The sequence below is a fragment of the Zingiber officinale genome, chromosome 9B (assembly GCF_018446385.1).
Source record: "Zingiber officinale cultivar Zhangliang chromosome 9B, Zo_v1.1, whole genome shotgun sequence".
Lineage (NCBI taxonomy): Eukaryota > Viridiplantae > Streptophyta > Magnoliopsida > Zingiberales > Zingiberaceae > Zingiber > Zingiber officinale.
In genome coordinates, this window is record NC_056003.1 from 97,632,756 (window position 1) to 97,649,075 (window position 16,320).

At 36.2% G+C, this 16,320-nt stretch overlaps 1 protein-coding gene across 2 annotated transcripts in view; it reads left to right on the forward strand.

Annotated features, from left to right (window-relative positions):
- Positions 1-168: 168 nt before the first annotated feature.
- Positions 169-16,320, forward strand: part of LOC122023421 (E3 ubiquitin-protein ligase PRT6-like) — a 33,396-nt gene continuing 17,244 nt past the window's right edge. For both annotated transcript variants that reach the window (XM_042581518.1, XM_042581519.1), the window contains exons 1-8: positions 169-606; positions 1,524-2,669; positions 3,061-4,238; positions 4,320-4,460; positions 7,927-8,170; positions 8,245-9,012; positions 10,023-10,205; positions 10,411-11,072. In XM_042581518.1, coding sequence (XP_042437452.1) covers positions 535-606; positions 1,524-2,669; positions 3,061-4,238; positions 4,320-4,460; positions 7,927-8,170; positions 8,245-9,012; positions 10,023-10,205; positions 10,411-11,072 — 4,394 coding nt within the window. In that variant the 5' untranslated portion in view covers positions 169-534. The remainder of the gene's footprint in view (positions 607-1,523; positions 2,670-3,060; positions 4,239-4,319; positions 4,461-7,926; positions 8,171-8,244; positions 9,013-10,022; positions 10,206-10,410; positions 11,073-16,320) is intronic.

Genomic DNA, 16,320 nt, shown 5'->3' on the forward strand with positions numbered 1-16,320 from the left:
ATCAACAAATAATATAATAAAAATTATTTAATTTTCTAACATGAGTTAAACTAAACTAACATTAACCTGAAGATAATGAATGGGGACTAATTACCGTTATCTCAAGAGGAGCATAAGCGCGAGCGCATCCATCACATCAGGATTCCATAAATTGCAAGCGGTCCGAGAGGCGGCTCAGAGACAACCGGTCCGGCCGTACTCTGTTAACCTCGCTCCCACCCTCACCGCCTCTCTCTCTTTCTCGTCTCTCTGTTGGTCGACAATCGGATTCCACGACGCCTGCAGAGTCTGCCGCGAGGGGGCTTGGTTGAGGTTCTCCGTCCTCGATTGGCCACAGATGATCGCCTTCGGAGTCGAGCAAGTAAGACAAGGCGGAAACATTGGGGCTTCTCGTGATCTCGCCGTCGCCGGGCCCGTTTGATCTCGATTAGGTATCTTCAACACCCTATTTCCGAGCTCCCTCCGACGTAAGCAACCCTGGGGAGAGGGAGCTCGCCGTCGAGCCCCTGGAGTTGCGCCGATTGGCTTCGGCTCATGGCCGGCATGGAACTTGATGCTCAACCGGGCAGGTCGCCCCGTCTGTCCCCTAGGGATCGCATCGTACAGGCACGGTTCTCTCCATTTTTTCTATGATTTCCTTCGTTCCTTCGTGTCGTCGTTGCATTGATTATTTTGACGATTCGTGTTGCCTCAAATTTGCTTCCTGTCAAAGATCTGGATGGGTCTCAACTTTCTTTCTGCTTTTAAAAGAAATAGTATGTCTTTTGATCAAGGATTTTTCTGCATTCTCCTCGCTGTGTTCTTCCATCGGTTCGTTTGTCTGCAGTATACTTTAACAGGGCAAAAAACTCCATTGCATCGTTGTCTACTGTCATGATGAGACCATTCGGCGCATATTGCTAGGGGTGTCAAAAATGAACCCGACCCGACGACCCAACCCGAGTCGACCCGAAAAAAATCGGGTTCGGGTTGGGCATTTTCGGGTTCGGGTCGGGTTCGGGTTGGAGGGTTGGAGAGTAAAAAAATTTCGGGTTGGGTCGGGTTGGGTTCGGGTTGACCCGGGTTGACCCGGGTTGGCTTAAATATAGGGTTTTGTGGGTTTTTTTAGAGTTAAATCAAATTTTATTTTAAAAATTTAGATGTTTTTATGTATATTAATATCATGTTTGTATGATAATGATGGAATATTGAGATAAAAGTGAAGAATTATAGGGAAAATAGCCCAAAAAAGTCGTTTTGAATCGGATTTTCGGGTTATATGGGTCGGGTTCGGGTTGATCGGGTTGGTCGGGTTCGGGTTCGGGTTGAGGTGTTTTGGGTTGAACTCGGGTTCGGGTCGGGTTCGGGTTGGGTTAAAAAAAAAAAAAAAAAACTCAACCCGACCCAACCCGACCCGACCCACCCGAATTGACACCCCTACATATTGCTTTAGTCCTAATAATGCAAAACTGGTTCTTGTTACCGAATCAAATTTCAGGATATGTGTTTATGTCTCGTTTGGCTTACTTTTTTTTTTTTTTCAGAGGCTTTCCGCCAAAGGTGTTCCGCATGAGGTTCTCGAACAGTTTGAAATGGGGCTTAGATTGTTTATCAATGATAATCCAGCTATGGTTCCCGAACTGGTTTCTGCCATATTACCAACAGAGGCTGATGTATTTGAGCTGCAAAAGTTGTCAAAGATGCTTCCTGGAGGACCATCTAATGAAACTGATATTACTGATTTATTTACTGATGAAAGTAATGTCACTGATTTCTTTACTGAGAGCATGCTGTGGTTGGGCTGGCTCATGTTTGGGGATGAACCAGAGTCATATCTTGAGAAATTGGCAAAGAAAGCTGGTGGCCAGCGGGCTGTGTGTGGAGCTGTTTGGGGTCATAATGACTTAGCATATCGCTGCCGCACTTGCGAGAATGATCCAACCTGTGCCATTTGTGTTCCATGTTTTCTGAATGGCAATCACAAAGATCATGATTATTCAATTATTTATACTGGCGGGGGGTGTTGTGACTGTGGAGATGAGACAGCCTGGAAAAGTGAAGGTTTTTGTTCGGAGCATAGAGGAATTAGACAGTTTCAACCTCTTCCAGAGGAGCTGGCAAATTCAATCAGGCCTGTTCTGGATTCTCTTTTTTTCTTATGGAAGAGTAAGTTAACCCTTGCAGAGAAGTCGAGGCCAAATGAATATAACAAGTCTGATATCTCTCCAGCAATGGGGAATAGTCTGTCTTCAGCAGTTGTTAAAATGTTGCTACACTTTTGTGAATGTAGTGAAAGCCTTCTTAGCTTCACATCCATTAGAATGTTTCAGTGCACTGGTTTACTTGATATTCTTGTGAGAGCTGAAAGGCTCTTGCATAAGAGTGTTGTGAAAAGGCTCCATGAATTGCTTCTAAAATTGCTTGGGGAACCCATTTTCAAGTATGAATTTGCTAAAGTTTTCATGAAATATTATCCTGTTGCTGTAAATGAAATGACAATAGGGGGTACTGACATGAGTAATGACACCATGTCTGAGAAATATCCATTGCTATCAACTTTCTCTGTGCAAATATTCACAGTGCCCACATTGATGACACGACTTGTACAAGAGGTAAACTTGCTAGGTGTACTTTTGGAATGTTTGAGGGACCTGTTGTTCTTCTGTGTTGGCGATGATGGTCATGTGCAGGTATGAAACTATTTGTTCTCTGAACTGATATTGTAATACATAGTGATTTCCTTATGTGCCTTTGAACTTTCAGCACCTAACTTTGAGTGCATTCCATGTTAGAGAAGAATAGATTATTTTTTGGGGGTAAATTATATGCACACCCCGTGTAGTTTATTGTGTACTTCATATACTCTTTCATTTTCTCTTCAAAAAATCTCCATTTGTGTCCATCATATGGTACAATTAACCTACTTTGCATTGATTCCCAGTAACTACGCAAGGGGTGTGCATATAATTTATCTTATTTTTAAAAATATTTGAAGCTGTTTATGATGTCCTATTTTTACTTTTTACATGAGCAATTTTTTGGCACCACAATCTAAGAGAAGGTGTTAATGATTTTATGCAGGCAAACAAGGGGGTAATGGACTTAATGATTCGTTTGGTTGAAGACATGCGTTTTGTCCTCAGCCATGAAGAGGTTCTCGTACATGTAACTTATGAGCAGCCTGATATTTCAAGGGCTTGGTTGAAACTTTTGACTCTGGTACAAGGCATGAATCCTCATAAACGAGTCACAAGTACTTCTACAGATGATGAATATGAAAATATTTCTACAGCCTTTTTGCTGGGCCATCTTATTGGTAATGTTAGTAATCTTTTAGTCCAAGGAGCATTTTCTACTTCCAAAGCCAAACAAGGCAAGGATACTTCTCTTAATTGCTCTGGTTCTCAAGGGTTAGATGATAATGAAGGTTATCGTCATTCAAAAATAGGAAGAACTTCACGAGAGAGCTCTGTTTTCAGAACAAATAGGAGTGGTCAACTGGATTGCTTATCCAAATATAGCTATGCAAAGATGGATGGTATTGGTCACCAATCTATTCCGCCACCTGCTATTCAATTGATTTCCGAATGCCTTAAGTCAATTGATGGTTGGTTGTGTCTTGCAAGGAACATTTCACATAATAATGATGATTCTAGTTGCAGTTGTTTTAATAGTTTAAGAAAAAAGGTATTCAGGTTAAAGAAGGGTGCAAATAATTACAAGGTTTGCAGGACTTCTGTGACCAGGCAAGGAATTCATGTGCATCAACAGCTCTCTCTTGAGCATTCGGAGAGGTTTGATTCAATGGATACTGACATGTCTGCAGATGACACCTCTTCAAGTAGACTTTCAGATAACATTACAGAGGGAGATGCAATTCCAGATGCTGAAGCATTTGGCATGTTGAATGTGATAGATTGGCCTGACATAATGTATGATGTTAGTTCACAGGGTATATCATTTCACATTCCTTTGCATTGCTTGCTTTCATTGATATTGCGCAAAGCAATGGAGGATTCCTATGGTGAGACCCAGAAGCCAGTGAAGACAAGCAGTGGCTTTTTACTTCCTTCATCAGTTTGCAGTCATGATTTTTTTGGACAGTTTTTGGGTGGGTCTCAACCTTGTGGGTTTTCTGCTTTTTTGATGGAACATCCACTTCGATTACGCGTATTTTGTGCTCAAGTTCGTGCTGGAATGTGGCGCAGGAGTGCAGATACAGCCATATGGTTGTCTGAGTTTTATCGTGCTGGCCAGTGGTTAGTCTGAAATCCAAAGGGGTGGATAAGAGTGTTTATTCATTTGCATGATTTCAGTTCTCTAATTTGTTTTATTCACAGGATTAATCAAGGTTTAGAGTGTGATCTTTTTTTGCTGCAATGCTGTGCTGCATTAGCTCCTCCAGAACTGTTTGTCAGGAGAATCCAAGAGAGATTTGGACTGTCAAATTATACATCTTTGAATATTTCAGAATACAATGAGTAAGTATCATGTTATTTATACCCAAAAATGAATATGATGGTAAACTTTCCTCATTGAAATCCACTGTCCTTCAAAATTTTGGATACATGAAAGAAACACAATGCAGCTGTGAACCAAAATGTTATGGGTATAGTAGACTATTCATTGGCCTTTTTCATTGTCATGAATTGCATGAAGGTTTTTTTGTTGTGTATGTTTATGTTTAATGTGGTTGTTTGAGAATGGTTATTGAATAAGTTGAGTTGTTACAATTTAATAGCTAAGAGGTGATATTTATTCTCAAACTTGTGAATTGTTTTTAGTATAGTTCAGATATATGGAGCAAACAGATTGGTTCTAGAGTGAATACTAAGGGATAGATGAAACTAATAAGAAACTAATTGGTCTTCAATTCAGAGACTTTTAGCAGATCAGTTACCTTGCTGCTAAGGAACATATAGGAGCTAATAGTCCGCAAGGTAGTCATCCTGTCATTTGCTAGGACATATTTATTAGCTTTCCAGGATTTTCAATCTTAAACTCAAGGTGACCTACTTGATTCGAGGAGTTGAATATTTATCTTCTTTCCCTTCCGAGTGAAAAGTTTAATAATGACGCATTGCTAAAATCCTGAGCAAGAAACCATGTTCTCAGGTTGGTGATTAGCATCATTTCTATTAAATTCACTTAAATCATCAAAGAGATTCTTGAAAGGACAATACCCTTTGGATCTTTGATACTGGAGAATGTAGTGTAGGCTTGTTTGAGGATTGTCACTATCAGTTACTTTCCATTTATGATGTATATAAAATACAATATTTACATGTAAGCTACATTCTGTTTTCAAATTATAACTGAAGTCTAATTTCAAGCACCAATACAGTAGTGCACCAACGTCACACATACTACATGGATCTGATTTCACCCATTGGAAATATACATCATGCATACAAGGTCCCATGGATATCTGGAATATTTTTTTTCTAATTTATTTTGATGCAGCATGACTATGTCTTGTGGAGAATCTCTCTTGTTTGTTGCTTCAGTCTTCACTGCTTCAGTTTTTTTCTTCCTTGCCTCTTGCATTGGAATGGAGCTAATAACTTCACCCTTCCCCTCGAAGAAATGCTTTTTGTCAAGGGAAAATTAGGAAACATTAGCACATGACTTCCTTTAACTCCTTTGAATCGTCAACTGGTGACATGCCTATCGTATTGATTATAAATTCTTTCTGATGTATGTGACCCATCCAAAACCGCATGTGTGTTGATCCAGTCATTGTTATTAACAACAGAAAGTTTGACTCTTCTAAACACGATTGACAATTAGTGCACATGAAAGACTGTTTTCTCACAGATATTTGGTAACAAGAACTATCTGTAACATCAACATCATTTTTTTGACCATAGGTTATGATTTGAGGTTATAATTAGATTTATTTCTTTGCAGAAGATATGCTGTATAAAATTAAGAGCTATAAGCAACTTATACTCTATGGAAATGATGTAGCTTTCTTTTAAAGCTTTAATAATAAATTTATATCTTTGAATCTCTGATACTTTTTGCATATCATTTTCTGATTAAAAGAATACAATTAACATCCACTACCAAAATTATCATCTTGGTATTACTATATCAAAAACAAAAATTCATTATATATTTTTGTTGTGTTTGAGATCACCTGGCAAAACTTTTTAAAGAACATCCAAGTACTTTCTCTAAGACAATATATATATATATATATATATATATATATATATATATATATATATATATTAGTTCATATATTTTAGTTCTCTTAGAAACATAATTTGGAGGCTTTTTTCTATAAACTTGTTTAGAAGATTGATATTACGGAAAACATTTTCAATTCATTTGAACATCCTCCCTCTATTTGGGAAAATTGGTTTTGATTCGACTTAATATTTAACTTGAATATTGCTTGGATTTAGTGTCCATTAACGAATTTTTTGTAGTGCCTCACTGCATTATCTCATGCAGCCACATAAATAACCTAGGTAGAGACTTTTTACAACAATGTGATTGTCAGCTGAGATAAGTTGTTGGCAAAAATACTGGTTGCAACATTGCAAGCACACCAACGGATCCTTTGGAACCATCATAATGTGGGGTAAGTGAGCCTACACATTGTGTTATTTGGAGAATTAGAAGTGAAGCGAGAGGTGTGCCAATTGGCCCTGTCAACTCCCTGATGTGAGACAACTTACCACATTCCTTTCTGTCAGCCTCATGGGCATCCACAAGCTCCTTCCTGTCGAGTTTGCAAACTTTGTGCAGTCATTGTGTTTGTGAGCTTCTGCATACCTCTGCAAGATCTTGAACTGTTGTATATAATCACTCATTTGAAGTTCGAATTTCAAGTTGGTAGAATCCTGTGAAAGAGATTTTATCCATGAATTACAATCAAATAGCCTTTTATAATCAGATCTGCCTCACATTATTGGAGAGCCAAAAGACTCACTTAACCTATGATGCTGGCCTAGTAGTGTATGCTGGTTGGAGAAAAAAACAAGATCTTGTTGTAGCAGAAATTTTATAACTATCCTTTTTCATTGATTTATTTATGAAATACAGAAGTTGCATTCTAAGTTTCATATAGAAGTTACACTCTAAGTTGCATAGTGATTTTGAATTGTAACTGAAGCCAACTTTCACCACCATTATAACACACTACAAATACTAAAAGATGGACCTGATTTGATCTTTTCAACGTATTACAATACATCATTTTCATCCACCTTGTAGAAAATTGAAATGTTTCTTATATATTTTCAACCACTACAAGTGCTTTGTCAGTGACTTGAACACCTTCCTCTTGGCTTGTTTCTTCATTCTCTGCTGCTTCAATTTCTTCTTCTATTCCTGTTATGCATTGGGTGGAGCTTGTAACATGCATATGGTCATGAACATCTTAAAATTTACACACATTTGTTTCAGTTTTCATGCACAATCAATGAACAGTAGTTGACATCCTAAACCATGGGTCCTTTTTTAGTTTGAAATTTTTTTCCCTTTATTTTGATACAAATACTTAGTGTATCTGGTAAGATATTATTTCAATGTAGGTGATTCTTGAGGACCTAAAACTTCTGTTTTTGCTTCTTTTGAAGTCTTTCCTTTCCATTTCTGATAGCTGTAATTTGCTTCTGTTTCCTTTTCACAATCTTTTGGAAAAATAGATGCTTGGTTGTTCACCACAACAACAACCAAGCATTATCCTACTAGGTGGGGTTGGTTATGCTTGTTTGTTCACAATTTAATTAAATTTGTTCTTGGTTATGGAAGACAGCTAACCATGCTAGTGAGGCCATCATCTATTACAAACTATATCAGTATAGTGAAAGCTTCAACTTTATTTATGGTCGTCTATGTTCTGGAATTTGAGTGGACATGACTGTATTTGAATTTGTTCTTGTGTTTGCTGAGTCTTCGCGTCCAACAATGAAGATAAAAAATCTTTCACAGGTATGAACCAGCCCTGGTGAATGAAATGCTTACTCTTATTCTCCAAATTGTTAAAGAGCGCTGTTTCTCTGGTCTTTCTACTGTTGACCACTTGAAAAGAGAGGTAATTTATAAACTTGCTGTTGGTGATGCTACTCATAGCCAGGTGCAGAAAGCTCTTCCTCGTGATCTTTCAAAAAGCGATCAAGTTCAGAACATTTTGGATACACTTGCCACTTATTCAAATCCATCTGGCATGAAACAGGTTATAACCAATGATCTCTGTGCTTGATTACCTTCTTCATATTTAGCTCAGGAAATTGTGTTAATAAATTTCAGGGCAAATATTCTCTTCGGCGTGCTTATTGGAATGAGCTAGATCTTTATCATCCTCGCTGGAATTATAGGGACCTGCAAATAGCAGAGGAGAGATATTTTCGATTCTGCAAAGTTTCTGCTCGGAATGTCCAGCTACCTCGATGGACAAATACTTATCCTCCCTTAGCAACTATTTCTGGAATAGCCACATCAAAAACAGTCCTTGAAATTGTCCGTGCAGTCTTTTTTTATGCTGCCTTTACAGATGTTTCACTGATGTCTCGTGCTCCTGACGGGGTTCTTATAACAGCACTTCACTTACTTTCTTTGGCATTAGATATTTGCTGCTCACTTGGTAATGCATCTACTTCTAATTTCTTTTCTGATGATGGTTCGTTCATGGAAGTTTCACATAATCAGGAAGATTTGCCTCCCTTGTTGACTCATGCTACTGATGTACTTGATATCACTTCTCTACCCGAGTCGGAATTATGGAAGAACCAAAACATGCTATCCTTGCTAGTTTTATTGATGAGGAAATATAAGGATGAAGGTGATAAGGATTACTCTGAAATGAGACATTGTAACATTTCGTCACTTATTGAGACTTTATTAAAGAAATTTGCTGAGCTAAGCAGTGATTGCTTGATTTTTCTCCAAAAGTTAGCACCTGAAGTGGTCTGCCAGACACTGAAGCAACCTGCACAAGTCCCTCCTGAGATTTTGACATCATCTTCTGATGTTGTAGAGAGACGTGCAAAAGCTCGAGAGCGACAAGCTGCTATAATGGTATGATTGTCTTACCTTCTGTTTGTGACCAATGACCAATTGCCCCTTTTCATTAGGTAGTATGAATATGTGGCATACAACAAATGATATGTGATTTTCAATGCAAAGATAATGGTTTAAAATTTTGAATCGTATCAGAGTTACAGATCATAATCAGAATGATACGGTTTTGGTACCGTATCATGCCATACCGATATGATTTCGGTATTTTTTAAATATAAAATATATTAATTAAAAATATTTTTTAAAATAAATTTTAACCTAAACAACAACTAAGTTTTATTCCACTAGATGGGGTCGGCTACAAATTTAAACCTAAATATATAAAAAAAATAGAAAAACAATAACAAATAAAATATTTTTTTTTTAAAAAAAGATAAAAATTTCCATATCACGGCAGCCTTGCAACCCCACGGAAGTCATCACTGCCCCCAACCCCTATGGAGGTTGCCACAGGATTGCGGTGGTCAACGGTACCAGTGTTGGTACCCATGTCAAGCAGTGGGTGGAAAGACAAATTTTGTTTGTGCCACCTGGTACAATACGGAATGGCAAAGATAATACTGATACCTCATCCAATGGTCATGTTATGCCAAGTACTTCACACTAAGCCACTTGAATCAACTTGTCAAATAATAGAAATCATGATTGTAGGCATTTGTCCTGCTTGGGTGGCATTAACAAGCCAGTAATGGTTCTAGTGGTGGCTGAATCTCTTGAAATTGCAGTCTTGAAACACATTTAGAATTTATAGTTGGCCTTATTCTTGGTATCTTTGTGACAATGTCATGCAGTAATTGCAACTCATTAGACTTTAGAACTACCTTGGCTATTCTCTTTTCATTTTTTTCAAAGCACTACTATATAACATTTATGATCCTTCATATCTCTGGACTAGGTCATTATTATATCAATGATGTATCTAGAATTTTCCTTCCAAGTTATTAATATTTGATACAACTTCTGCTAAATACATTCAGGAAATTTCTATTTCTAATGATACATAACAGGAAAAAATGAGAGCCGAACAATCAAGATTTATTGCCAATCTGGAGTCTCACAATGAAGGAGATACATCTAAAGAGGAAAAGCTCAATCTAGAGGATATTGCTGATGTAGAATCAGAAATTGTTTGCTCCCTTTGTCGGGATCCACATTCCCAGAGTCCTTTATGTTTTCTGATCCTTCTCCAGGTTAAGATTCACTTCATCGTATTTTGCTTGCAATGCAGTTTCCATGGATTTCAAATTTACAAAAAAAAAATGGTTTAGCATTTGTATAGAACTGTTGTTATAGTTTATTTATTTTTTCTTGTTACTAACTTGCTGATAGTTTAATGATTTTGCCTTTTATAGTTGATATTATGGTTTTTGTCTGTACATTTTTAAACATCAACAGAGATCTCGTCTTACAACTTTTATCGAGAAAGGTCCGCCTTCTTGGGAAGATGTTTGTTGGGAAAATAAAATTCAGTCAGGTGACAGAGAACATTCTGATGATTCTTCTGGTTCTGATTCAAATAGTATGGTACAGTTAAATGAGAATTTTATTGTTCAATCTCCCTTTGACCTGGAACCTGTAGAAGTTGTTACATTACTTGGCTCTCTAGAAGAACAACTTCCTGATATGAGAAAAATCCACACACTTAATATGTTCCCTGGTACTGGTAGAGAAGATTCCGTACCACTTGAGAAATTGGAGGATGATATCTACCTTTCTGTTATACAGAACATCCTCAATTCTAAATCTAATCCAGCTGATCTTGTTAGGGAACAGACATATTTAAACAAGGATACTGCAGTCAATTCAAAAAAAGATAGAATGTCAGAGTTTTTTTTGCTTGGGGAGTGTGTTGTACGACTTTTGAGAGAGTCAAAGCAGAACCACTCCTCCATCTATGGTCTCCAACGCATTGCAAATTTATCATCAAGGTCAATTGCTCCAAGTATTCCAATTAATGGATTTGGTCCATGTGATTGTGATGGAATTCATATTTCTTCTTGTGGGCATGCTGTGCATCATGAATGTCATGATAGGTATCTATCATCTTTGAAACAAAGGTAAGAGATGCTAACGGACTCTGCATTTTCTAGACTTTTATTTCTTTTCATCATTGTTCAAAATGAGATGCTAATAGACTCTGCATTTTCTAGACTTCTATTTCTTTTCATCACAGTTCAAAACTTCAAATCCAAGAATCAGATTAATATAATGTCTATTTTGTGAAATAACTCTTTTCTAATTTTTCATGAATAGGCAATTTTGCCAAAATTTGACACCCAAAAGTTTGAAACTATTTGTTGAGCTTGCTTTACGTTACCAAGCCATATTAATACAAGATACAGTTATTATTCACATTCAGATGCATTAAAATGTTAATGGCGTTTAGAGTTTGAATATGGTTTAAAATCTCTTTCTTGGAGTTTTGGTCTATGAACTGAATGAGTACTAGGGATGAGAATGGGACTGGGTGTATTTTTTTATTCCCATCCCTACTCCATATATTCCACAGATCTTAATTGGGTTGAGTGACACACTTTGGGATGCTCCCAAGTGTGATACAATGAATTCAAATAACTTTTAATATGTAATCCTCAGCCTGTACGTTACCTTCATATGTAAGTCTATTGTGCAATTAAACGGTCATCTAAATTAAAACTATAAAGAAATTACTTTCAAACTAATAAAAACATTTCAATTTTTAATTACACTTTGCTAATATCAAATTGAGTATCATCGATTGGAAGAGAGTAAAGGAGAGGTATTATGTTGTCTATATAGTATTTGTTGGCATAGTTTAACACCCAAATTTAATCTCTCATGATGATTGTACAGTCATAGAGAACCTTTGTAAGCTTAGATGAGTTAATTATTATTAGTTTGAGTATAAGAATCTTGGGCTAGTGGTTAGACCTAATAACTTAACAAGTTCACTCATCTAACGAGTCTAGCAAATTGGAACCAGAGGACCTAATTCTAGGTATGGTGAGGCATTGAAAAGAGTTGTATGCGGCAGTGTTGCTGCTATTAGGCCACATGTCGTCAATTAAGGAGGATTCTGGGATATGAGTTGAGAATTTGAATCAAGCCTTGAGTTAGGGAGATTGTAATAACTCAATTTAATCCTACACAATCACTCCTTAGCTAGTTAAGGAGTTTAGATGAGTTAGCTACTATTAACTTGGGCTTAAGCATTTGGACCAGTGGTTGGGCTTGATAAGTTAATTTGCTAGTTCTCTCATCTAAGTGAATCATGAACCATTGTATTGTGCCAACACTTAACATAGCTTGATACTTTTTAATGCCCTATAACTTAATTTATTTACATGTAAAAATGTAACTATAAAAATTAGATAGTTATTTGAATTAAAATTTTATTATACGACATTTCTCAACATGCATTAAAGTGTCCCAAGATGAGTTTTACTAATTTAATCATTTCATTTAGATTTTCAATATTTTTTATTAATTTTTTTACTTCAAAGCGTATTTAGATGAATTTTTATAAATTTGAATCCTGTAATTTATAACAATTTAACCTCTTTACTTTTAAAAATAAGACCAACATATAGATAATCAATTATTCAAATTTTGGCGAAACAAGTTATAAAAAAATAATAAACATTACTATGCATGCCGGTGTGTGTAAAATTGTGGTATAATACTCATTTGCATTATCGATATGGATGACACAAAAATATAACCTGTGTCAATTGATGTCAGATTTTGATAATGACTGAGCCATTCAACACAACATATGGATTTCAAACCATGATCTCAAGCAGATCTTGGTGCCAAAAGCGCCTTCAAGTTTTGTGCAGGAAATGAAACATTCTGACATCAATTTTGAAAGTCATGGACCTTTTAAATAAAGTCCCCAACAACAACTACAAGAAATTGTGAACTCCATTAGCTGGCATGGCAAGGAAAGACTCGAGGATAGGGAAATGTAAATTTATCGTGCATTGCTAATAGGAGTGATTATAGAAAGAAAGGGAAAATGAACAGACGACTAGGAACTTGCAATTATAGTTACAAAGCTGCCTTATCTCTTGCAAGTTTGAACATTTACCATTTTAGATTTGCATATAAGCATAATCTACCTTCAATTCTCCTTCAATTCCTTCATCTTTTGCCTTCGCCATTTTTTCCATTTCAGCTGTTTTTCAGTCTTGTTTTGTCTTTGCATTGGGGGTACAGCTGTGTACAAAAACACATGCACGCAAAAGCTATGATGACAGATGGGGAGGATAAAAAACATGCATACTTAATAGTAGGCACCCTTTTGCTGTGCCCTGGGCCTTGTATTGCACAGTGAAAATTCTTAATGTCTTCCTTGTGTCTTGGTAAAATTTTGTAGGACTAGTTACTATGCATTTTAGGTATGACACCTAGAAGGCATGCATATTAGCGCACTAGTTGAAAATATCAGCTAGCGATAACATGCAACAACAATCAGTTTTCTAGCCTTTTTACTGAGTTGGTTCTATTTACCTATTCAAGACTATTCCTTCTCTTAGATTGATGATGTTTCTAACTGGTATTTTTACTTGTAGAAGACCTTGTACCTTTTTTATCCCTATAACACTTTTTTTCCATTACAAATTCTTTATTCAAAAAATAATAATTTTTGATTTAGTGAGGACCTAGCTTTTGGACATGGGCAGATGCTCCCTGTCCCCCTGCCATTTCCTGAGTGTTATTTATCCTTTCAAGTTATGACTAAGGGGGCGTTTGGTGGGGAATAAGAGTGAGGAATGTGAATAACAATCATTGATTGTCATTATTGATGTTTGGATTATAGGAATGGAAATACAAATAAAGGAATGAATCCTTATAATTGGGTAATAACTCATTCCCATGTCTCCCCCCTTCAATGAATCATTACTTTATTTTCAACAATCAAAATATTCCTCTATTCCAAAAATATCCTTGACCCAAAACTAAAATTTTCCTCCTTAATATCAAATATCAAAATATATTTATTTAATTTTTCTTTCATATCACTTTCTCTCTCCTTGTTCTCTCTCATCATATTTTCTCTCTTCTCATTTTATCACCCACTTTCTCTCTCCTTAATCTCTCTCATCACATTTTCTTTCCTCTTTTTTCTCATTACACTTTCTCTCTCATCACACTTTCTCTTTCCTTAATATCTTCCATCACACTCTCTTCCCTCTTTTTTCTCATCACACTTTTTCTCTCATCATACTTTCTCTTTCCTCAATCTCTCACATCACACTCTCTTCTCTTTCTTCTCATCACACTTTCTCTCTCATCATACTTTCTCTCTCCTCAATCTCTCCCATCACTCTCTCCCTTTTTTCTCATCATACTTTCTCTCTCATCACACTTTCTCGGCCCTCAATCTCTCTCATCACATTTGCTTTCCTATTTTTTCTATCATACTTTCTCTCTCATCATACTTTCTCTCTCCTCAATCTCTCCAATCACACTCTCTCCTCATTTTTTCTCATTACACTTTCTCTCTCTTCATCCTCTCTCATCATATTTTTTCTCATCATATTTTCTCTCTCATCTTCTATCATCATGCTCTCTCCTATCACACTCTCTTTTCTCATTTTCTCTCATCATACTTTCTCTCTCTTCATTCTCTCTCATCACACATTCTCTCTCATCATATTTTCTCTCACATTCAACTTTCTTTCACATCTATTTTTTTCTCTTATTTTCCTTTAAGGGTAAAAAAGGAAATTTTAATTTATTCTGATAGAAAATATTCAACTAACAAACATTGCTTTTAAGAGTGATATCCATGCTCATACCCATTCTCATTCCACAATACTATGATTCCCATTCCGATTCCTATTCCTAGGAAAGAACCAAACGTCCCCTAAGTTCTTTTAGCACCTCAATTTGCCACCGGCTTAGTAGGAGGGCAGCTAAACATGCAATCCAGGTAAAAAGGTGGACAAAACAATGCAATGTAGTCTGTATAGAAAGTCTTCACAACAAGCACTAGTATTCTCTTTTAGAATTGATTAACATTCAGAAAAAAGCTCCTTCCACATTTTAGCATTGCAACAGAGCTAGTTTAGAACATTAGTTATTTTTATTATGGGGCCCTTAAGCACAAGGAGATTTGACTCATTGGTGTCATTTAGGTGGTTTATGGATTTTTGTTGCTCTTCATGTCCTTTGGGATTAATAAGTTTCATGTTATGCTAATTTAAACTTGATCAATGGGATCGGGTTCATAGCCTAGTCTCGTATGCATCTAGCTGCGTGGACATGTGTGTAAACCATGGTAGATGAAATAGGGAGAGAAGGGAGGAGAGAAGAGGATTATTAGAGGGGTTTTTGGCGATTGAATTCCGATAGATTAGCAAGGCGAGTAGCGTTGAGTTGGAGAGAAGGGAGAAAAGAAGAGGATTACTAGAGGGGCTTTCGGTAGTTGGGTTCAATAAATGAACAAGGCGAGTTGCAACGGGTGGGCGGTGGGCGGCAGGCAACAAACTGGTGTTGTGCTGTTAATATGAAAAACATAGATTGAGGGAGAAAAGGGAAGAGAGAGAAGGAGAGGAGGATTACTAGAGGGAGGGGCAACGAATGAGTGCCGGATTGGAGGCAATGACGATGAGTGGGCAGTGGGTGGGCATTGCATTCGAGAGAGCTATAAGAGGGATTAGAAAAAATAACATGGAATGGAGAGAGAAAATAAGGAATTAAATAATAATTCCTGATCTTTTTAAAGTTCCACTAATTTAATTAAATATGGTTGAACCAAACTATGCTATATATAAATTTAGTTTAGCTTTAAATTGGTCTAAATAAATTCAAATTGAGCTCAATTTGAATCCACTTGATCCCAATGACCATGTCTACTTTATGGAATTTGACTTCCATTTGATCAAATTTAAAATATTATTTCAACTTAGTATAATTAGTTTCTAAAAACTTTTAAAAAACTAATTTAAAATGTAAAAAATTTAAATAGGATAAATTTGGTATAAACATCAATATATTTTTTTGTTTGTATTGTGACTTTTATGACATCGAAAGATTGTGCAATTGGAAAACTAGGGTTCACAGTGAGTGTGTTGAAGTTTTTGTCATTCTTTGTATCTTCTCTCAGTTGTAACTCGAGCATCGAGAAACAACTAGTTGACCCAACACTTTAATTAATTTATTTCATTGGAATATTATTTAAATACATAATGATTGCAATATGTGCTATGAATATTATTTTTTAAAATTTAACTATTTCAATTTAAAAGTATAAAGATTTTCAATTTCAAATTTAATTGAGGCAAATCCAAGTCAAATTTTAATTATAAAATTTAAAAT